At 35.5% G+C, this 23,621-nt stretch overlaps 1 protein-coding gene across 1 annotated transcript in view; it reads left to right on the top strand.

The window, feature by feature from the left end:
* Positions 1 to 23,621, top strand: part of waplb (WAPL cohesin release factor b) — a 111,067-nt gene that overhangs the window by 70,114 nt on the left and 17,332 nt on the right. Inside the window, exons 11-15 of the mRNA XM_056468946.1 lie at positions 3,635 to 3,746; positions 3,880 to 3,977; positions 6,977 to 7,053; positions 17,560 to 17,723; positions 23,575 to 23,621. The exon at positions 23,575 to 23,621 is cut by the window's right edge and continues 69 nt beyond it. Of these exons, the coding sequence (XP_056324921.1) occupies positions 3,635 to 3,746; positions 3,880 to 3,977; positions 6,977 to 7,053; positions 17,560 to 17,723; positions 23,575 to 23,621 (498 nt within the window). The remainder of the gene's footprint in view (positions 1 to 3,634; positions 3,747 to 3,879; positions 3,978 to 6,976; positions 7,054 to 17,559; positions 17,724 to 23,574) is intronic.

The following is a 23,621-nucleotide window of genomic DNA, read 5'->3' on the forward strand; positions in this document are numbered from 1 at the left end:
TATTGCACATTTGAATTGGAGACTGTTCACTTGGGGTTTTCAGAAATGTTCAGTTTCTACTCCGACTAGTGGATACGTTTAAGTTTTAAGGTTTTTTAAATTGTATTATGTGACGGACTGTTTCAACGTTTAGTCTGTACTGAAGGAAAAGTTTACCCCAAAATTTAAATAGCTTGAACACCCTCATGTCATTTTAAATTCTTTTAGCATTTCTTCCATTCTGCATAAAGTATCCTGCGAAGAACTTTAAGTAATTTACTTTAAGTAATTTAATAAAATTTTCATTTTAAGTAAGTTATTACAAGTTGTTGATTTAAAAAAAAAAAAAAAAAAAAAAAAAAAATATATATATATATATATATATATATATATATATATATATACATATATATATATATATAAACACACATCATTTATGCAACTGAAGTATAGAGGTTGCAGCTATAGAGAGAATAGAAACTAGATTTTAAGTATCATAAAAGATGCACTCATACCAAAAATATCTTGCTGAAGCCTGTCTGACCAAGCTGCTATTCACTGGAAATCTGAAGTATCAGAGGTATCTGAAATGGTTGATTTGCTCACAATCTTTGTTGTAAAGTTAAGATCCACAACCGATTTCATTTTAAAATGTCTATATTTCACATGAAAATACACTTACTGGACACTTTATTAGGTATACCTGTCCAACTGCTTGTGAACGCAAATTTCCAATCAACTAATCACATGTCAGCACCTTAATGCATTTAGGCATATACAAATGGTCAAGATGATCTCCTGCAGTTCAAACTGAGTATCCGAATTGGGAAGAAAGGTGATTTAAGTGATTATGAACATGGCATGGTTGTTGGTGCACAACGGGCTGGTTTGAGTATTTCAGAAACTGCTGATCTACTGGGATTTTCATGCAAAGCCATCTCTAGGGTTTACAGAGAATAGTCCGAAAAAGAGAAAATATTCAGTGAGCGGCAGTTCTTTGGGTGCAAATGCCTTGTTGATGCCAGAGGTCAAAGTAGAAATGTCAGACTGGTTCCAGCTGATAGAAAGGCAACAGTATCTCAAATAACCACTCGTTACAACTGAGGTCTGCAGAAGAGCATCTCTGAACGCACAACACGTCCAACCTTGAGGTGGATGGGCTACAGCAGCAGAAGACCAAACCACTCCTGTCAGCTAAGAACAGGAAGTTGAGGCAACAATTCACTCACCAAAATTGGACGATAGAAGATTGGAAAAATGTGATTAGTTTCTAGTTTCTATTTCTATTTCATAACATTTGGATGGTAGGGTCAGAATTTGGCGTCAACAACATGAAAGCATATATCCATCCTGCCTTGTATCAATGGTTCAGGCTGCTGGTGGTGGTGGTGGTGTAATGGTGTGAGGAACGTCTTCTTGGCTCACATTGGGCCCATTAGTCCAAACTGAGCATCGTGTCAACGTCGCAGCCTACCTGAGTATAGTCGCTGACCATGTCCATCTCTTTATGACCACAGTGTACCCATCTTCTGATGGCTAATTCCAACAGGATAACACGCCATGTCACAAAGCTTGAATCATCTCAGACTGGTTTTTTGAACATGAAAATGAGTTCACAGTACTTAAATGGCTGCCACAGTCACCAGATCTCAATCCAATAGAGCACCTTTGAGATATGTTGGAACGGGAGATTCGCATAATGGATATGCAGCGGTCAAATCTGCATGATGCAGATAGATCAATATGGTCAATATGGATCAAAATCACTGAGGAAAATTTCCAGTACCTTGTTGAATAAATACCACAAAGGATTAAGGCAGTTCTGAAAGCAAAAGGAGGTCTAACCCAGTACTAGTATGGTATACCTAATACAGTGGCTGGTGAGTGTATATATTCTTGACAAAAATCTTAAGCTTTATAGGGGATGAAATTGTAGACTAAGTCTGAGTGCAGTTTCTATGAGAATGGTTTACATGCTGCTGACTGTAGCTTTTGTAAACTGTTCTCACAGGATGTCTATATAAACAGCTGAGTGCTGCGCATTTCAATGAAGCAGAATTTAAGGATTTTCAAAGTTGAGCTTTTCGTACTTGACACTTATTTTTAATGCTGATGTTGGTAAAAACAGAAGGAAGACATCTGTCAAGAAAACAAATGTGCACATAGACCAACAATTAAAAATGCACAAGCAAAACACAGTACCACTAGGCCTGTCACAAAAATCAATATATATTGACTTATCGCAGATTACGTGGACACTACCTCAATCATTTTTGGTGATGCAATATATATTGGCCATACATAAAAACCAACTCTATCAACATTTTAGCTCATTGTGCAACCTCTCTGTTTCTATATGAGGTGTCACTGTCACTGTGTAGGCACATTATAAAAAACAAGAGAGAAGAATAATAAACACAATATTAATCTAGAAAATCATGAATACGTATGGTTAAAACCACTATAGTATTTAAAGTATAAATTACTTTAGTATATTTTTATGTGGGTATCTGACAACTGCAAATAGATAGCAGTCTAATATCGCAACAATATGGCATTTGGCATGATGCTCAATTGGTACTAATGGGCCCAAAGTGTGCCAAGAAAACATCCCCCACACCATTACATCACCATCACCAGACTGAACTGTTACAATACAGGATGGATCCATGCTTTCATGTTGTTGATGCCAAATTCTGACCCTACCATCTGAATGTCACAGCAGAAATCGAGACTCATCATACCAGATTTTGGTAAGCCAGTGTGAATTGTTGCCTCAGTTTCCTGTTCTTAGCTGACTGGAGTGGCACCCAGTGTGGTCTTCTGCTGCTGTAGCCCATCCGCTTCTAGGTTGGACGTGTTGAGTGTTCAAATATGCTTTTCTGCATACCTCGGTTGTAACGAGTGGTTATTTTAGTTACTGTTTGCCTTTCTCTGAGCTGGAACCAGTCGGGCTATTCTCTCCTGACCTCTGGCATCACCAAGGCATTTGCTCCTACAGAACTGCTGCTCACTGGATATTTTTTTCTTTTTCTGCCCATTGTCTGTAAACCCTAGATTTGTGCGTGAAAATCCCAGTAGATCAGCAGTTTCTGCAATACTCAGACCAGCCCATCTTGCACCAACAACCATGCCACGTTCAAAGTCACTTAAATCACCTTTCCTCCTCATTCTGATGCTCTGTTTGAACTGCAACAGATCATCTTGACTGTCTACATGCCTAAATGCATTGAGTGGCTGCCATGTGATTGACTGATTAGAAATTTGCATTAACAAGCAGTTAGACAGGTGTACCTAATAAAGTGGCCGGTGAGTGTATAATGAGGGGCATAAAATGGTCTTAAAATGACAATAATATCGACCCAAGTAGCACATTCTGTGTTAACCCCCAGTAAAGCACAGCATGATAAATTCACAGATAAACAAATTTAAAACACCCTTTACCAAACTATTCAAATATTTACTTTAATGTTTTTTGCTCAAGCAAGGACACTTTTATGAAGTTGTTTCTTTGCGTTTCTCACTGTCTATTTACATTTGATTAAATTTTCTGTTCAGCAAACAAAACTTTTACATTTGCATAATGGAGTCATTAGAGCTGAATGTATTTTTTCTAATATCTTTCAAGCTGATTGTACTTTATTTTTCTTGGCAGACGGGACATTTAGCCATGGAGACTTTGCTGTCATTGACGTCAAAGAGAGCAGGGGATTGGTTTAAAGAAGAGCTCCGGCTGCTGGGAGGCCTGGACCACATTGTAGATAAAGGTATTCTGCATTTTTGTAATATTACTTAAAGATGAGTCCATTTTATGTTATGTTAAGTGAAAACCACCCCTTTTGCTTGGGTTTCATACATTGCTTTTGAGAGTGGGTTATGTTTATGTGTATGTTTCCTCAGTTAAAGAATGTGTGGAGAATCTGAGCCGAGAGGATGATAAGGAGAACTTAGTAGCATCTTTGTGGGGTGCTGAGAGATGTCTTCGTGTTCTAGAAAGTGTAAGTCTGATACTTAACCACTCTTTTAACTTGTGATTCTTGGACCTAAGTTATGTTATTTTAGATTTAATCAAGTGCAGTAGGGCTGCACAATATATTGTTTCAGCATCGATAGCGCATAGTGGTCATTTGCAATATTCACACCGCAAGATCTGCAATTTTGAGTCTAGATAATAATTCATCATTTGCAAGTGTTCTTAAGGCCTGAGGATCTTGCAAGCATAATGAATTATATAATTTGTAACTTTAATAACAATATACTGTATTGAATTATTTATACAACGAAGTCTATGCTGGAATATTTTACATTTGATTATAAAATTATTGTACCTAAATACTGTTAGACTCCTCTGAATACAACAAAAACTGTTTATTTATTTTTTGTATCTTGTTAGATGTTAGATTTTTCCAATATTTAGTGCAGCTCTAAAGTGCAGTATAACAGCTATTTCTCCTAAAACCTATAAACTCTACCATTAAATACACAGATTTATAAATACCTGTTTATAAATCATGAGCAGGATAAATTGTTATTTGCTTTAATATGGTTTTAATAATAAATCACATTTCACATTTCAATTTTAGCTGACAAGTAATTATTTGAAAGAGAAATAATGGTCAAAAATATGAGCCAAAAAAGGCTACGTTTAGTGCGCTGGTTTCATGCTCCTTCAAGCCGTAGTCACAATGTGATATGAATTGTCTTTCACAATGGATGTGGAAAGTGGTGCAATGCATGCGCTGTGGGTCACTCCAATCACTCAACGCAGAAGTATAAACCAGCCTTAATTTTCCACTAACGCAACATGGATATTCCTATGGTGTGATACAAGCTAGAATTCGGAATTTGTAAAACTAAAACCTTTTTTTTCCTAAATTGTGACCTGATAAATAAGCTAGATGCCAGTAAATTTAAAAATGTTATACTAAATCTATTAGCAGGGTTTCCGCGGGGTCTTAAACAGTCTTAAAGTCTAAACTTTAAAAATCGAAATGTCTTAAATTCACTGTTCTAGGTCTTAAATATTTTTGCACAGGTCTTATTTTTCCAATGTAACGCTACATCTAATGTTCATTTAAATTCTTTTTTGTTGTTGTTGCTTGGTTTTCGTGGTGTTGTAGTTCTTTATTTCACTAGTCCAAATGTTATTTGCAGTATTACAACTACAAATGAGACCAACATGCAAGAGCCAATCAGCTTTCTGCTATTGAACTTAGTGCATGCAGCGAATGTGACATCTCGCTTTGTTTGCGGAGGTTCGCTTTGGGTGCGTGCGATGATTTCAGCTGGTGGAGCTCACAAAATTTGATTGGCACCGCATTTGATTTGAGTTGACTATGAATCACTTTGAAGAGGTTTTGTCTAAAACGGGTACGACTGTACAGACATCTTTATGATCCGTCCATGCGTGATCATAGAGAGAACCAGATGACCGATAATTCTTGGATAGAAATTGCAACAGCCGTGGGAAAAGAGGGAAGTTTTTGTAAAAGTTTGGAAAAACCTGAGGGATAAGTTTGTTAAAACAAAAAGAGAGGCCATGGAAAAAGCAGAGACCCGGGTGGTTTTAATAATACAGAATATGTTTTTCCACCATTCATAGGTTTTACACTGATGTATATATTACAATTTTGAATTTAAAACAATTTACAAGTCAATCTACAAGTTTAAAATGAAGTAACAAATTATGTATATCAATTAATGATTACTGGAAAAGGCATATATGAACCTATCGGTTTACAATATATTGGTGCCCATTTTCTGGGCTTTATTGGTGATAATGATCAGGACTGTTGGACCGTTATTGCCTTTTAGCTTATAAGTAGAGGACAGAAACTAGCCAGACAGTAATGTGTGAATTGTGGAGTGGGCAAAAAAAAAAAAAAGTCAGCATTTTTTGTAAGTGTGCTTTTTTTTTTTTTTTTTTTTTGCTTTTATTCTTGTTTTAATAAAAAACAATTAGTTTAAAAATCTTCAATGATATTAATGATATGACGTAGTTCCGGAAAATTATTACTTCTCTGTTTATCGGTCTGACTTTACAGTGGGTTTCTTTTGACCGCCCCCTGTCATTTAAAAGAATATCACAATGGCGAGCGCGTCAAGTATAAAACGCCTCGTCCGTTTCTTGAGGTGCACGATGGGACACCAGGCAATAGTATAAATCAGCCTTAAGATGTTTGTTTGTTTGTTTGTTTTTTCTGTAGTTCAATAGTGCATCTAACCTGTCTTTAGTACTGTTCAATTTGAATACATTTATTTTATCACTAATTTTGTGATTTTTGCATCTATGTGTATGCGTGTTTTTGATATTGTGATATAGGTCTTAAATTTAATACTTAATGGTCTTAAATTTGACATTATGATATCTGCAGAAAACCTGTTTTAGTAATAGTACAAATTATAGAATTTTTTTAAGTAAATGCTGTTCTTTTGATTTTTTTTTTCCTTTTTTGAGCATCAAATTAGCGCATTAGCTGTCGTGTAGTAATAAAGAATATTAAAAATTAAGCTGTCATTACATCAATATACTACATTTTAAAGACAAATTAAAAAATGCAAATACATATTGTCAATTTAAAAATAATTTACAATAATTTAATTAATTAATTGAATTAATAATGTTTGCCTTTATTTCAATTGCAGTATTTCACAATATGACAATAATGCATTTTTGATCCAATCTTGGTGGGAAAGAGGGAAGGAAAAAAAGGCATGAAAGGTTGCCTAAATGTTACTATAGTGCACTAGGATTCCAGTCATGCATAGCAATTAAATCCTTTATCTGTAGAACTTTCGATGGCTTGTATTTGCTGGTAAGACTCTAGATTTCTCTGAGGGATAAACAGATTGCATTAACCTTGATATTAACCTACTGTAGATTGAACAACAAGGTCAGACACACTAATCTATTTCTGCTCTGCCAATTTCAAAGAGGATTCAAATTATTAATTAATAATAGTGTCTCTTTTTTGACCTTTTTTTCATTTTAATACAGGTAACTGTTCATAATCCAGAAAACCAGGGCTACCTGATTGCGTATAAGGACTCTCAGCTCATTGTGTCTTCAGCAAAGTAAGTACCTACAGTTGAAGTTTCTCAGCATAGCTATAGTTTTTACAGTAAAGCTCATTGCGCTCTGAGTTTGAAACTTTCACACTTTGTGTCAATTTGATTTGTCTCAATCGTATTTATAGACTTTTATAAGGACTATTAATGACAATGATTTTCAGAATCAAAATCTGTTGTGTTTTTGAATAGAGTTCTACACCGTGTCTATCATCTCTCCATTGTTTCAAGCACCCGATTCTTTTACGCTGCGTGATTTTATTCTGCATGATTCGGGAAGATTTTCTTGACTATTACCCCAGAATGAGTGTATAAGGTGATTGGGGAAAGTGTAGACTTTAATAACTGATGGTTGGGTTTAGGTTTGGGGAAGCTGTAGACGTTAATAACTGTGATAGTTGGGTTTAGGGTGGGGTTAGGATTTGTATAAACTTTACATTTCGCAATAATCCAGCATAGCTTTTTGATAAAGATGTGAACTGTCTCTCCGTGCTGTGGATTTGATGAACACATTTTCTCTTTTTTTAAAGACAAATAATTAACTCTTTCTTTTCTTTTCTTTTTTTTTTCTTTTTTTTTCTTTTTTTTTTTGCAAATGATTAATTAATACAGATCAGACTGTGTGTGATACATTTTTCAGATACAAATCCAAAAAAATGCATACAAAATTTTCAGACTTCAGTGTGCAAAGACCTTAATCAAGCAACGCAGTTGTCATATTTTCCTTACTATTTTTGGCAGTAAGTCACTGGTACTGTGCGGTCAGGCAGGGTGCAGGTTAACCGTGCAGTTTGTACTAGCTTCCCTCATTATAGCAGACAGCCTCCAGACTCATTAACAAACCCAACAGCAACAGGAACACTTTATCAACAGCACCAGCTGCCAAGACCATAAGCGCAGAACTGCTGTGCCAGAGACCACCCTCCGATACAGCTCATACCGTGCTGACATATCTTAAAGTGACCAATAATTTCAAACATTAACAGGAGTTGAATACAGTCTCAAGGGTCCCAATTCAAAACACTTAAAAGGATAGTTACGTCCTGAATGACAGTTTTAATTTACTGCCTGGTGTTATTCCGAACACGTATTACTTTCTTCCTTGCATGTCAGAATGTCACAGCCCATACAATGAAAGCATACAGTGATCAAGGGCCGTCAGGCACTTAAAAGCTTGTCCATGTGAATCTTACATCACTCAGATTCATGCTCCTCATTTGAAAACGCGCAAGCTAAAGTTATCAAAGGATATCATTGAATACTCTTGGATTTGGTCTGTTCTTTGCATAAACTTCAGATGACCTGTTTTCACATTTATATTACACCTCCTATTACATTTATATTACACTCCTATTACAGATGATAGCAAAATTGATTTAACGGCATAATAAAAAAAAAGAGATTAATGCATTTCTGTTTCTTTCTAAAGGAGATTATGGCAGTCAGATCAGTGAAAAATTGCATTTTTTTTCTTCTATATATATTTTTTAGTACACATTAGCAGGGCCAGATCTTTTATGTAAGAATTACAATGCATATCCAATTAAAACATTTGTGTATTAGCCAATAATATTACTGAAATGAATATACATATTAAATAAATAAATATACTTAAAGACATTTGCATAAGTAAATAAATGCACTCAATGATGGGCAAAATAATCAGCAGATTTCTTCGGGCACAGAATCAGTACAGCGAAAAATGTGTCCATTGCTGCGATGGATTATTGCATGATTTTTTTTTTTTAAGTTTAAATGAATATATTATATATTTATATAAAGTTTATTTGAGGAAATCAGTGGAATTTTGATAAATTTGCTTGTGATTGTTCACATATTTCATACGTAAACAAATGTTGAACATAGACTGCAGTACCTTAGACATTATAGATGATGGCCCTGTTGACAACGGAGCAACGGACCATGGGGTGTCTTTCTGTTATAATGTGTATGGGCAGTACGTCAAATGTATGGACACACCCACATACCCCAAACAGTGACAGGTGAGAAGTTCCTCAGTCACTGAATCCAGCAAATGGATGTTTTAAAATGTACACCACATTCTGTCTTATATTATGCACTGTGTTTGTCATAAAGTTATCTGTGGCTCAAGTGACAGCATTTTGTATTTTGCCTTTTTGCAGCTTGTATAGTGGCTCTGAACTGTTAAAACACCTCTCAATGCTCTTTTTCGGATGCGAAAAGCGAAAAAAACAAACAAACCCGATTCTAATTTGTTTTAATGACTAATGAAAGTTTTTGAGGCAGTATGTCAATACGATTGACACAACGAGTGGTCGAATTTATTTTTTAACGTGCGAAAATTACGGATAAAAAAATTCAGATTCAGTGTGCAACAATTTTAAGACGGCGCAAATGGAACAATTAAACAGTGCATTGAAATATTGTGTTTTTTCTGTATGAATCAATAAGGCTTACAACAGTTACAGCCGTAATTGCTAAAGCTTTTATCACAATATATGATAGGATTATCAAGTGTAACAGGTGACGCATCACAGTAAGGTCTCATTAATAAACATTAGTTAATGCATCAAAATCAACTAATTACAGTTGCTAAGTTAATGTTAGTTAAAAATACTAGTTTACTAGTTATTAAATCCATTTAATAAAAAAAGAAGGTCCAGAGTGTATTTTTAAGGCTTGGTTTTGTTTATGGGGTACAAAGCAATGTGTCACATCACACTTCATTTGTAAAAAATAAAGTTTTTTTTTTTCTTGCACCCGGAAGTAAGGAGATCCACAAATTAGTATTTTTTGTCATTATTCCAAATTTTTTCATCAAACAAACATGTTTTAATATATTCATAACCGCGTTCGTGTTTTACCATCATGCATAAAAAAAAAAGAAACCGCTAAAATAAAAACCGCTAAATTCCGCAATCTATTAGCTATCTATAATCCCTAAAAATAACTTCTGTATAGCAGTCCCACAGCATTCTGACACTCGATGACACTGGAATACCTTGCCAGAAAAGTCTAGTGGCTGGGAATGAGCGCTTTACAGTGTCTGCTTTAATGTTAATGATGTTTTTGGTTTGTTTACATAGATGAATATGGCCACAGTGTAAATCCATAGTACTACAATCTTATAGCCACATTAGATCGTTATGATAAGATAATACATGCCTTCAGTGATCTCCTGAAGATAAATACCAAAAAGTAACACAACTGCAATAACTACAGCTGTCGCGATCGTCAATCTCATATGACGCAAGAGATCGCGAGGACATATGATGACGTGTGCAAGTGCTGTAGTGCTGTCCCAATTCTTAGGGGTAAATTTTGAAGCCCTTATCCTTAACCCTTGGTTGTAAGGGCCAAGGAGAAGGTGAAGGGGTAGAGGTATAAAAATAGAATTGGGATTGGGCCTTACTTTGCTTATCCAGCTACTTAGCTAGCATGAAAATGACTGTAATATTTCCTAGTTCCTCCAAAAGACTGCCCTCAAGAGGCTCTGATTGGTCAGCTAATATAATGTGCTATGATTTGCGGATTGGCTCCACGTCACCATGAACATCAGGCGTCTATTAGCATATGTTTTGCTGTTGTGTAAATACTGTCAAACCTGTTAGCCGCAGTAGTTTTTTTCATACATGTTCAGATTATAAGCATGTGTAAGTAAAATGAAGTGTTCACATATCTTTTGTGAGTTTGTTATTTGAGATGCTGCAGTGCTGGTAAAGACTGGGTGTTTACAGGGGTTTGATTGATAAATATGTGTCAGCTAAATTGTTAACGGGGCCAAACAGCATTTCCCATTGCTTACATCCTTGTTTATGTCCTTGCTACAGCATACTGTTAACGCTAGAAGTGCATGTAATGGATCAATTTTACCAAATCAAAATATTTACAGGTTGTGGCTCACAATCCACAGCTGCTTCTATTATGGTTGGAGCTGCTCCTTTGAGGAGTTTTTAGCCGAATCCAGCACTGAACTGGGAGAGATTCTGAAAGCTGTCCTTAGTCAAATGCTAGCTATATATTATTATAACTCTCTGAAACATAATTAAAGTTAAACTGTAAGCACTTCTCTCTTTGTGTCGTGTCCTTTGGAAGCCCAAATACAGAAGCAGAACAAGCTCTGTGGAAATAGCAGCGTTTGGACGCCATTTTAGCTTTCTCTGCTATAACGTTACAGCGGTACTGGTCACACCCCTTCACTGCGCTGGATGTATGCACGTAACATGAGGGGTTTATGATCTCATTAACCCAGATGTATTTTTTTGCAGTCCCTAAGCTCAGTTCACCCTAGGTGAACTAAGCTAACTCTGTAAAAGCCAATGTCTCCCTTTGAATTGAACGTTGAGCGTATTACATTCAGAGATGTTGTTTATGTTCATACATCTACATTACACATCAACTAAAGTTTAAAATATGATATTGTAGTGGACCACACCTTTAAACTAATGCTTTTGTAGTTTTCAATGTAAGTTTAGTTAAATTAACTCATGTTAATAAATTGGACCTTAAGCCTAGTTCACACTACAGGGTTTTAAACATCAGCAGATCGCTGTTCCGTTTACACTACATGATTTTGTGTCTTTTAATCGCTGTAGTGTTCACACTACGTGACACTATATACATGATCCACAAGAGGGGGGGTCACACACTACATGATCTGACAACAACTTGTTGCCCAACATCTCAGTCAAGCTACCAAATCATAGCCAGTGAATTTTTTAGGGAGAAGCCCTCAGAAAAAGCTGAACACTATTGGCTGCTTGTGTGCTGATTACATCACTGACAGTGTTTCAAGCTTTCAAGGGAGCATTTAAAAACATTTTCAATCAGCTGATGCATCAGCGGATCAATCGTTCAAGTTCAACTGCAAGGTTCAAGTAGATGGATACAGTTTTTTAATTTTTGTAATTTAATAACTCTTTGAAATAAAACTAGCATATCTATAACACCCTGACGTTTTCTAAATAGTTGTGTATTTCTTTCTAACATTGTTATTTTTATTTAATTACAAAACGGTAAAGAACTGAGCATTTCTACGTTTAATTACCATATTAGTCAAAATGACTGCATGCATGTCAGCGACTTTTTGCTGTGACTTTAAATATGCATGCATTTATTTGCCTAGCAACTTCCTGCTAACATAAACATAACTTTTCTCCACGAAATAGCTCCTGTTTGAAAGCGAAAATGAAAGCGAGGCCCAGACCTTTGCCTGTTCTAGTATCCTAACTACATATTTATACGCTGTATTACCAAATAGTTAATATTTTTGGGGTAATGTGTCATAAAATATTATGACAGACATTCAAACATTCTAATTTTAGTATCTTAATAAAAGCTTTGAATGTAAATATGACTTGACAATATGACGTCTTGTATGAGAATGGTCAGAATGACCAGTATGGTAATTATAATAGTTACAGAACTATAGTTCCACTATTAATATAGCCTACTCTCGTGTCCGTGTTAACGCAGAATGAAGCAAGTGCATCGATGCCCATTCTGGCCAATCACAGACGTTTCTGTTGAGCTCCTGAGCACACATCCATTTAGCTCATGCTGATATGCTCTCTCATTGGCAGCAGCTCATCACTACATCTGACCGTACGTCAGCATGCTAGATATTCAGCATGCTAGATATTGAATTTCCGTTTGTGAGGTTTTGGCGATGCGTCAGCGAGCCTCTTTGATGCGTTGTACAGTAGTCCACACATACAGACTGCCAAGCGTCAAGCACCTGTCGGCGAGCTCGTTAACTTCCAAATAAGGGTCAAATCAGGCTTAATATCATGTAGTGTGAACTAGGCTTTACTGTACAGTTTTATTTAACACCAGGCATATAAATCGAACATTTTTAATCCATATCTGGTGCATGTTATGGTTATAAAAACCCACCATTTGTTCAGTTCACACGCGTACCAGACTGGAAGGCCTATCCCTAAAATTGGATCTGAATAAGTGTAATGTTAGAGAATGTTACAGAAATGTTGAAGCTCTTTAATTTTGAGCTAATAATAATCCATTCAGCAGATGCTAGCAACCAGATTGTAACCTAAAAATACACTCTGCAGCAGTGCCCTGGCATATGAATTTACATGGGTGACTACAACATTTTCAGACTTTATTTGCATATTGAGAATTAGGCACATTTTAGCATCTGTTATGTTAAATCCAGCTCATACTTGTCCGCTTGAGGCAGCCTGGCCTCTCCTCCGCTAATTTAGTTTCCAGTTGATGGCCCAGCTCTCTAGACAGGGTCAGATCCTTCAGAGTGCACAAACGCGGGTGCTGCTCGAGACTATGAAGAAGGGTCTACATGAGTCGACAAAATCAGCTCACATAAATACACACTGCTGGAAGAGCTCGTTCTGCTGGCTGTAATTCAATTAGAGAGTATGACAGGCCTGCATTAATAATGACCCCACTAATATATGAATACATGAACCTATACCTCTATTTCCCATCTCACTCACTAATGACCTCTCATTATGCTAAGCGCATTAGTGGCATTTTGCATGAAGCTGGTCTTGCTGTAGCATTTGATGCAGACTGCCTTCCTCTCTCTCCATTGCTATCTTACACACACTCGGGCCTTGGGGACTAATAGAGAGGAAGAGCTAAGTTTTCCCCCTCTGGAGAAAGCTAATGCAGCTTGTGTTCGTGTCTGCTGACCCTGACTGTGGCGTAAATGCGGTCCATTAGGATGTGCACACTTCCCACTGCAGCTGTTATCTCCAGGCTGTTTTTTTCCATCTCAAGTGTTACTCTGAAACGGCTGTTGTTTAAATGCTGATGGAGCACTTATTGTACCGGATTTGCTGTTAAAATGTTCAAATGTGTAGGGGGTACACCTTGTGTTTATCTGACGTATTTTCTCGAGAGGCTTTTGATGCCCTTTATTGGACTGTAAATTATCATCTGATTTATGAAGAGCCATTATTTTTGCACTTGTGGTAATGTAGAGAGTTTGCACGGTCCTTAAAGGGGGCTTTCACAATTGGTTTTATTTTGTCTAAGACGTTGGTGAGTTAGGTGCACTGAAGTAGGTATATGGTGTGTGTGTGTGTGTATGTATATGTGTATATATATATATATATATATATATATATATATATATATATATATATATATATATATATATATATATATATATATATATATATATATGTATATATATGTATATATATATGTATATATATATGTATATATATATATATATATATGTATATATATGTATATATATATGTATATATATATATATATATATATATGTATATATATATGTATGTATATATATATATATGTATATGTATATATATATGTATATATGTATATATATATGTATATATGTATATATATATATATATATATATATATATATATATACATATATATATATATATATATGTATATATATATGTATATATGTATATGTATAAATGTATATATGTATATGTATAAATATATGTATATGTATAAATATATGTATATATATATTTATTTATTATTAAATAATAATAATTATTATATAAATACATTTTATTATTATATAAATAAATAAATAAAACATTTTGAGGAAAATAATCGTGATTATAATTTTTTCTGTTATATATATATATATATATATATATATATATATATATATATATATATATATATATATACATTTATATATACATTTATATATATATATATATATACATTTATATATACATTTATATATATATATATACATTTATATATATATATACATTTATAAAACAATTCTGCACTATCAAAACTTCTACAACCTCCTCACCCTTCTGTATTACTCCACCCCATAGAGTGACAGGATCAATAAAGCAGATCAATAAACTCATTACAGTTTGACAAATATTGCTGTTGTTGGACGACATAATGTATTTTTGTGGCTTTTTTAGGCGAGAATGTGGTTGTTTAGATTCCAACTATGCAGTTTATTTATAAGGAAAGTGCCTATTTGAAATATTTATAATTTTGGAGATACAGCGTCATCCACAAGATGGTGACAGAGACCGCATAATTAGCCCTTAGACGAGAAAAGCATCAAATCATTATAAAACTAATAAGTGACTTTCTACGTCGATCTCTCTCTTTTATATGTTGTAGTGCTGTATTTATACCAAAGAAATTGTAGTATGTTAAGTGTGAGATAGAACTCGCATATTAGGAATGTATGTATTTTGTGTTGGCCACTCATTTTATTACCCTGAGTTACTTTTTGGTTGGCCATCTGTTTGTTTCTAATGAGACTCCTGTTTTCGTTACTGCAGACTAGTTCTGTAAAAATAAAGAAGAAATGCCCGCTAGTGTTTGGCCGATAGACGATGCCATCGTCCATCGCCGATGGCCGATAGACAACATGATGCTGAGCCAGCATAGCCGATCCTCCACCCCACCCCCGTCGCAATCCCACTCGTAAAAAATACACACTTAGGCCCCGTTTACACTAATAGATCTTAGTTTTGAAATGGCATTTTAGAACGAAAATGATCCACATCCACACTGTGTTTTACCTTGCATTTCTGAACAGCCCTTTGTCCGCTGAAAACGCACATCACGTGACCACGCACACACACAGACAGCCACACACGCTGTCATGCGCTCGTCTGGGCTCCAGAGAGCTGTGCATGTTGGACAGTTTATTAAGGATGTACCGCTGGATCGTGTCTCACTAAAGTTGTTAAACGAGATATTTAATTAATCTTGTCTCTATCTAATGACTCTTTGGTCTTTTGAATCTATCAGGTAACGTGTCCCAGCGTCAGTACACTGCTTGAATCTTTCACTTTTACACTTGGACTTAGTAATTTTAGTGAAAACCTCAGATACCTTTGGTTGGGCACCTTTTTTACAGAACAAGTTTGTGGACGCTATTATAACGACACAGATCGCTCTGCCTATTCTTGCCTGAGTCCCACGGAAAATTGACAGGTGGTAATTTGTGTGTAACCTATCTTTATTAATTTATGATTTGTTTATGGGTAAAACAGACCATGCTCGTCAGGTAGGTGAAACGGTAGACTACTAATAATTAATTCGGTATGAATTAATTAATTATTCATAAATAATTAATTCACCTCCGCCTATGACGACGATGCCATCGTCCATCGCAATGTTTCACATTAGACATCGTACAATGCCAAATTGGTCAACATCGCCCAACCCTTATGCCCGCTTGTGTTTAGCGATTTTCCTTAACGCAAACACAACAGTAATCTGGTATTGTTTGTGCTGCTTTGGCTTTTTCAGGGTTAATTATTGTGATCTCCTGATTGCAACACAGAAATACTGGGAAATCTCTGTAGACTGATGGCATTTCATGCTGTTATATGCAGCCTTATAATCTTAAAATGTCAACAAAAACACCTGTTTTGTCATCACTTCAGATATTGCACTAGAGAATCATTCAAATACTAACTCTAAAGTGACATTTGTGAATTAGTAACAGCTTCTGCTGTTCTGATGTCATCTGCAGATGTGAATGAATGGCGGAAGAAAGTAGTTCCTCATACAAAAGGGTTTTGAGACTCTCCGTGTTTGATTTATTTTTTTTCTTTTTAAATATATATATATATATATATATATATATATATTTATATATACATACACAATTATGCCATCGAACTGTATAAACGCAATATCACACTCGTAGCAGTGCAATATGACTGTATATTGTCACTCGTTGGACACGCACGCCTCCCACCAGTGCCAATATACAGCCATATTGCACTGCTACGAGTGATATTGCTCATACACACACACACAAATTCTATAAATACAGTTCATTTCAAATAAAAAAAACAATACTGACTCCAAGCTTTTGAGTGATATAATGTATGATGTTAAAAAATTATAATTTTTTTCCAGATACATGCAGATCTGTGGAATTTGTTGTTCAAAGTATGCTGAAATAATTACTCAACTGTTAATAACTATAGATGATATAATAATAATGATAATTATAAACATTACTTGGAACAGAAAATCTGAATATTACAATATATTTTACAATTGAATATATTCTATTAATTGAATTGAATCTATATTTATTTATTTTTTTTATTATTAAAGAATAATTAACAATAGTCCATAGTCCTTAGAATTATTGGAAAAATTATGGACACCCGAGGAGCACACAATGTAAAGTGTAGGTCTAACTTTTGCATAATAAGTAAAAAATAAGCTGTAGGATTGAGTACTACTTTAAGATGTATATTTCCAGTAATTATGACAGCATGAGCTGTCTTCAAAGGTGTTATAAATTAGTCTAGAAACATTCACCTCCGACCTCATTATCATTGTATTATTGTGCTCCTCAGTTTTGCATTGTGTCTAACATCGCCCCTTAGCTTTTCTAAATTCACTGTAAACCACAGCGTCTTGAGGCTTATTGCTTTATTATGCCACTTCGCATAAAAGAGTCTGTTTAATGCATCGATGTGATGAATAGCAATTGGCAATAATTCTTCAGCTGGCCATGACGTCTTTACTGCTATGTGTGTGTTTCAGGGCATTACGGCACTGTGAGGAGATGATCCAGAGGTACAGCCGAGAGATGAACAGAGGCCTGTGCTCAACGCTGCCCTTTTGCAGTCACAGCAATGTGGGGAAAGCCGTAGAGGACTGTATGCGAGCCATCATTGGAGTCCTTTTGAATCTCACACATGACAACGGTCAGTACCAAAACCAGGACATCTAACTAAACAGACTTTTGTTTGTGGAGGAAGGCATTGTAAATGTCACACTGTGTCTACACTGGAAGGAAGCAGCACAACGTGAGTTTAAAGGAAACAAAACCCAATATAAACAGTGTTCCTATTTACACTGGATGTGGCACACGGTGCAAGCTAAAATGGATACCTTGTTCTATTTATGAGAACAAATGATTTGCAATGAGTGCTCACATCCATTGTAGGCCCCCCTCTAGCTGCTAGGGTTATCACAGTACTAATATCAGTACAAATTGAAGCAAAACACTCACAAAAACCACACTGATTGAACAACACACTTTTTATTAACAAAAATAAATAGCATTTAAACGCTTTAAAGGGTAATCAAATACATTTTTTTAATGTTCCCTGCATGAATTTAAAAACCCAGTTTTACATATCGATTCAGGTTACCCACGGGGTCTTAAAGTCTTAAAATGTCTGATGCTGCATTCACACCAGACACGGAAGAAGCGTCAAGCACAACTGTTTTACATGTTAAGTCAATGCAAAGACACCAATAGACATCCTGCGGCACGATAAGCACAAATAAGGTGGCACGAATGAAGCGGCACGAGTTGAGCATTTTGCAAGATTGATGCGCGTATCGCTTGTTTTGCGCTATTTACTTAAGTTTGAAAATCTAAACTTCAGCGGACATTCGTGCCATGTTAACCAATCAGGAGCTTGCTCTTGTGGGGGCGTGATTGTGACGTAGCGCCTGTTGTTGGTGTCCCGGGGGGAAAATACTCCTACCGACAACAGTTCATCAAACTGGGCTCGGCTCAGTCAGAAGCACGGCTGAAAGCTTCCATCATCCAGGTTAAGTTTCTGGAGGAGTTTATGAGCTCATAGAGCTGGGTGCACCTCTGAAAGGATCTAATAGACTCAGACACAGCTCCAAACGTATCGATGCTGTTTTTCAGCCTACATAAACAGCTATTCCCTCAATAAAAACCATCTTGGCCATTTAGCAACTAAGCTAGAGACAGAAGCCCTGCCCATCACGCAAATTTGCGTCTGTTGTGAAGTGAAATTGACACCAGAATGAAGCGGATTTGACACACTAATGAAGTAAACTCAAAATGTTCACACGTCTATTTGCCCGTGATTTGTCCGTGCTTGCTACGTCTGGTGTGAACACAGCACTAAACCTCAGAAGCTAAATTTTAGGCCTTAAAAAGACCTATTTTATTATAATAAAAAAAATATTATTGTAGACTAAAGTAAATGACTGCTATGTTTTGTTCTATTCTTGGTAAGGGTTATAGACTTTGTGAATGGATATATTTGAAAATTAATACAAAATAATTTTTATTGTATTATTAAACGTATAAATTTTTTTGATAGGGCATGTGAAATTTTTTTTTTAACTGGCATATTCGAAAAGTCCTTAGCATTTAGCCCTGGATAAGTCTAAAATTTTATTCATAATGGTCTTAAAAATGTCTTAAAGTCTTAAATTAAACTGTGTGAAACCTGCAGAAACTTATATTTAACTTAAAATTATATTTATCAAAGTGTATTAACAAACAGAAAATAAGTACCTATATACACTAGTACAGTTATCTATAACACCAAAAAGTTATAATTGCTTTCTAATGGCTATATCTGAGCATTTCAATTGAGCAGTACAAGTTCCATTTATTTTATATTTGACTTCATTTTTTTTCTTGATGAACCGGCTGAGATATTTCTCATCTTACACACATGCTTCTGACCAATTACAGAAACTACTGTAATTGGAAAACAAAATACTCATTACTTTTTTTTTTTTTTTGGGTATAGGTACAAAATACTCAATACTTTTTTTTTTTTTTTTTTTTTTTTTGGGTATAGATTCATACAAAGAAAACAGTGTACCATTATAAAATTAAAATAAGCACAGGCTTCAAAGTGCACTTTTTTATAGTAGCTTACAGTTTTCATGCAGCTCACAGAAGCATTAATCAATGTAAGTACATTAAACAATATGCAAACAATTATAATATTAAACAATTATACATTTTACATTTAAAACTTAACCCAAACTCGGTCCTGGAGAGCCGGTGTCCTGCAAAGTTTAGTTCAAACCCCAGTGAGACACACTTGGGCTAACTAATCAAGCTCTTACTAGACTTTCTAGAAACATCCATGCAGGTGTGTTGAGGCAAGTTGGAGACTCTGCAGGACACCGGCCCTCCAAGACCGAGTTTGGGCACCCCTGGCTTAGACTATGGCCCCGCTTACACTAATGCATTTTCGTTTTAAAACGCATAAGTTTTGCTATAGTTACGCCATCTGTCCACACTATGCCGGAGTTTTCGAGCGCCGAAAACGGAGCGTTTTGGAAACGCTAAAGAAGTCATTTTCATTCTAAAATGCTCCTGCTCTGTCTCAGTGTGGATGAGGGAAAACTGAGACATCTGAAAACGGAGGCGGGGCTGCAGACATTCACCTCTCTGATTAGGGCTTTTCCTCAATATTAAGTAGCCTGCACGAACAGTTCAGTCTTGCATTCTCTCCTTGTAAGTTCAGACTTCGCAAGGTTGATATGGTAAACAAACTCCCGAGGACATGTTGGTAAATCTTCAAAGGGATGAGGGTACTTTATAACCTTATTCACATCACCCTTGATACGTTGTTTCACTATCTTAACAATAAAATGAAACATGATATAAGGAACTGATATTTTCATTTTGATATTAACAACTTAACAGACAGCAGAAATGTTGAGGCGTAGTGCTGCTGTCATCTTCACTGTATGCGTATTCATAACAAAACGGAGCCTATAACATTACTGCCTCCTTTCATTTTTATTGAAAATACGAAACATTCCCTCTCTTTTGCTGAATATCAGTTTTAATAATCAATAATGGCCATTATAAAAGTATAACGTACAATAAGTTTATACACTATAGGAAATAACGGCAAGCAATCAGTCAATATACAGAATGTATGTGGTTACATTAATTATTTACTTATCTTTGCGCTCAGCCAAAAACGTTACCCGAGAACAAGTAATGGATTCAAAAGACCAAAGTCGGGGAATATGTTGTTAGATATAGACAAGATGAATTAAATATCACGTTTAACAAAAATAGTGAGATTAGATCCAGCGGCAGATCCTAGATGAGCACAGCTCTCATTTATCTAGATATGCTGCAGTTCAGTGGTTTGGTGTAGACTGAGAGCTGTTCAGAAACACTGGGTGAAACGCTAGTGTGAACGCGGATCGTTTTCATTCTAAAACGCTGTTATAAAACTAAAACGCACTAGTGTAAATGGGGCCTTTTTCTTTATTTTAATATTTGTGTCAGTGGCAGTTTGTTTGCTTCTGCCCCTCCCTCATGAAAGTTAGTTCCACAAAAAAATTGAGCAACTAATATCCTAGAGCAGATGCTAGCCAATCATGTATACACAACCCTGGAAAAGTCATGTGATTGGCTGTTGTCCACTGCAGAGCGTGGATGCTGACATATTTTGTGAATTAACTGTAAAGCGTGCAGAAACCGTGAGGCGCAAAACCGCCAGAGGTGTGGCAAACTTCATAGCGTGTAAACATCATCCACGGTGAAGATGTGCAGAGAGTAGACGTCTGATAACCAAGATGATCAGAAAGTGTGAAAAATGCCCGACTTGAGTGTCATAATATGTGAGAATATAAATTATGTGACTGAGCAAGTCTCAGACAGTGTAATAAGTCTTAACCAGAGATGGCAAAAGTACACATATTCTTTAGTCAAGAAGTACAGATACTCATGTTTAAAACGACTCTGGTAAAAGTTGAAGTACTGACAACACTTTTGCACTTAAGTAAAAGTAAAGAAGTTCAGCCTGAAACATGTACTTAAGTAAAAAGTCATCATTCCTACTACCTGTTTTAGTTTCACAGCGGTAACTACCGCACATCATGTATACATTTGCACAAAATAACTTACATTTCAAATTTTTTCATCAGCAAATTAGCCAAGCAACATCACTCTACAATATTGTCTAACAACACTGCTCAAAAAGCTGCCCTGTGTATCATTACCTGGAAATGCTGTTAAAAATAACTGGTTCATATATTTTTAAACGTAATTCTGTAGGCTGCCTATGTTTTCATAATTAATAAATGTCTTAAATTTAACGCTTAGTTTTAAAACATATTTCAGTTTTTCTTCTTTTGATTAAAAGAAACAAAAACGGAATATATTTGACTACAAATAACTTTTGCATTATGCTAAAGCTGCTTCATTTTCTGAAACAGCAACACTCTTACAGCTCATATGATTTCAAGGTTTGTTTGTTTGTTGATATTTTATTTTGCAAATGAAGTTATTAATGCTGTTAATACATTTTGCATCATCTTATTTCACATGATAAATTCCTGATCCTTTGCATTAATTTTAATCATTAATCACCTTGTATTTATATCTTTGATGTTCTAAAATATTTCTCTAACAATCTAACAGATTTAAACAAGCCTACTTATGGTGCATGATCAGAGGTTGAAAAAGCCACGCACTGCAGCACGCAGGCGTTTGATGACGAGAAATATATTAATTTAATCAAAAAGGCATTCAAATTGCGCAAAAACAGGAAATAAAGATCGCACTATACATGAAAACTAAAGTAACGAGCCTGATTAAAAAATGTAAGGAGTAGAAAGTACAGATATTTATGTAAAAATGTAAGGAGTAAGAAGTTGTCAAAAAAATAAATAGTGGACAAAAGTACTGATACTAGAAAAATTTACTTAAGTACAGTAACAAAGTATTTGTACTTTGTTGCTTCCCGTCTCTGGTCTTAACTTTATAGCCTGTCTTTCGTGCGATATGTTGTTATGAAATAACTTCACATGAATCATTGTAGTGATGAGTAATCATTACTTTACTAAAATATCTGTTATTGTTTCTTTCTTACAAGAACAATAAACTATAGCAATAGCAAGTTTAGCATTAAAATTAGCCCAGGTGCTAATGTTGCATTATTAAATGCATTTTGCAAAACATTTTCATCTTGTGTTTTATTGTTGACGTCACCAACAACTAATCAACTCGACTTTGATAACATAAAAGTCGAGTTACAAAAATCTAAAGTCATTTGACCCCTAATAGTAATAAGGTTTTCATTACTATAAACTTCCCATGGACACATTTTTTATTCCCATCACACACATTTTAAAAAATGTTGTTTTCTGTTTCTTAAAAATTACTACCGCTTATGAGCTGAAACAACACAATTCTCTAGGTTTTTTTGGAGCAACTTAATTGTTTTATGTTGAGTCAACTTAAATTTGTAAAAATGATTAAGTTAACTTAATTTCTTCATGTTGTGTCAACACAAACCAACTATATGAAACCAAGCATTTTTTTACAGTGCAGTGACATCTATACAGTGATGTAATTCACAATTGGTTATTATTGATTAGCCATTTCAGACCTAGCAACATGTCTACTTTTAGTTAGTTACTCCAGAACACTGCAAAGTCAGATGTGCTGGAAGCCATTCAGCTGAACATTCAGGCTACTGTGCTGCTTTCTCATTACATTATGCCTAATACAACGTTTGCTATTTCTCTTTTGAAAGGCTTAAAGTCAATAAGAGTCTTTTGGCTTTCTTGCATGGGTTTTTTGTTCGACGTGCCAAATGGATTTCTGTTAGCAGTGCAGCTTTGGCTACCTTCGTGCTAGTGTCGCTGCCAAACTCTCCAGCATAATGCAGGAGTACTCGGTCATAAGCCAGATGTGTGAGCAGCTTGGAGAACAACAGTCAGAGAAAATCCCTGATTACCCAGTGCTGAACTCTGTATGTGCAGCAGCCATTGAGCGTGTTTTCTGTCTGTCTTTAGAATGGGGCAGCACAAAGACAGGCGAGCAGGATGACTTGATCACCACG

The sequence above is a fragment of the Danio aesculapii genome, chromosome 12 (assembly GCF_903798145.1).
Source record: "Danio aesculapii chromosome 12, fDanAes4.1, whole genome shotgun sequence".
Lineage (NCBI taxonomy): Eukaryota > Metazoa > Chordata > Actinopteri > Cypriniformes > Danionidae > Danio > Danio aesculapii.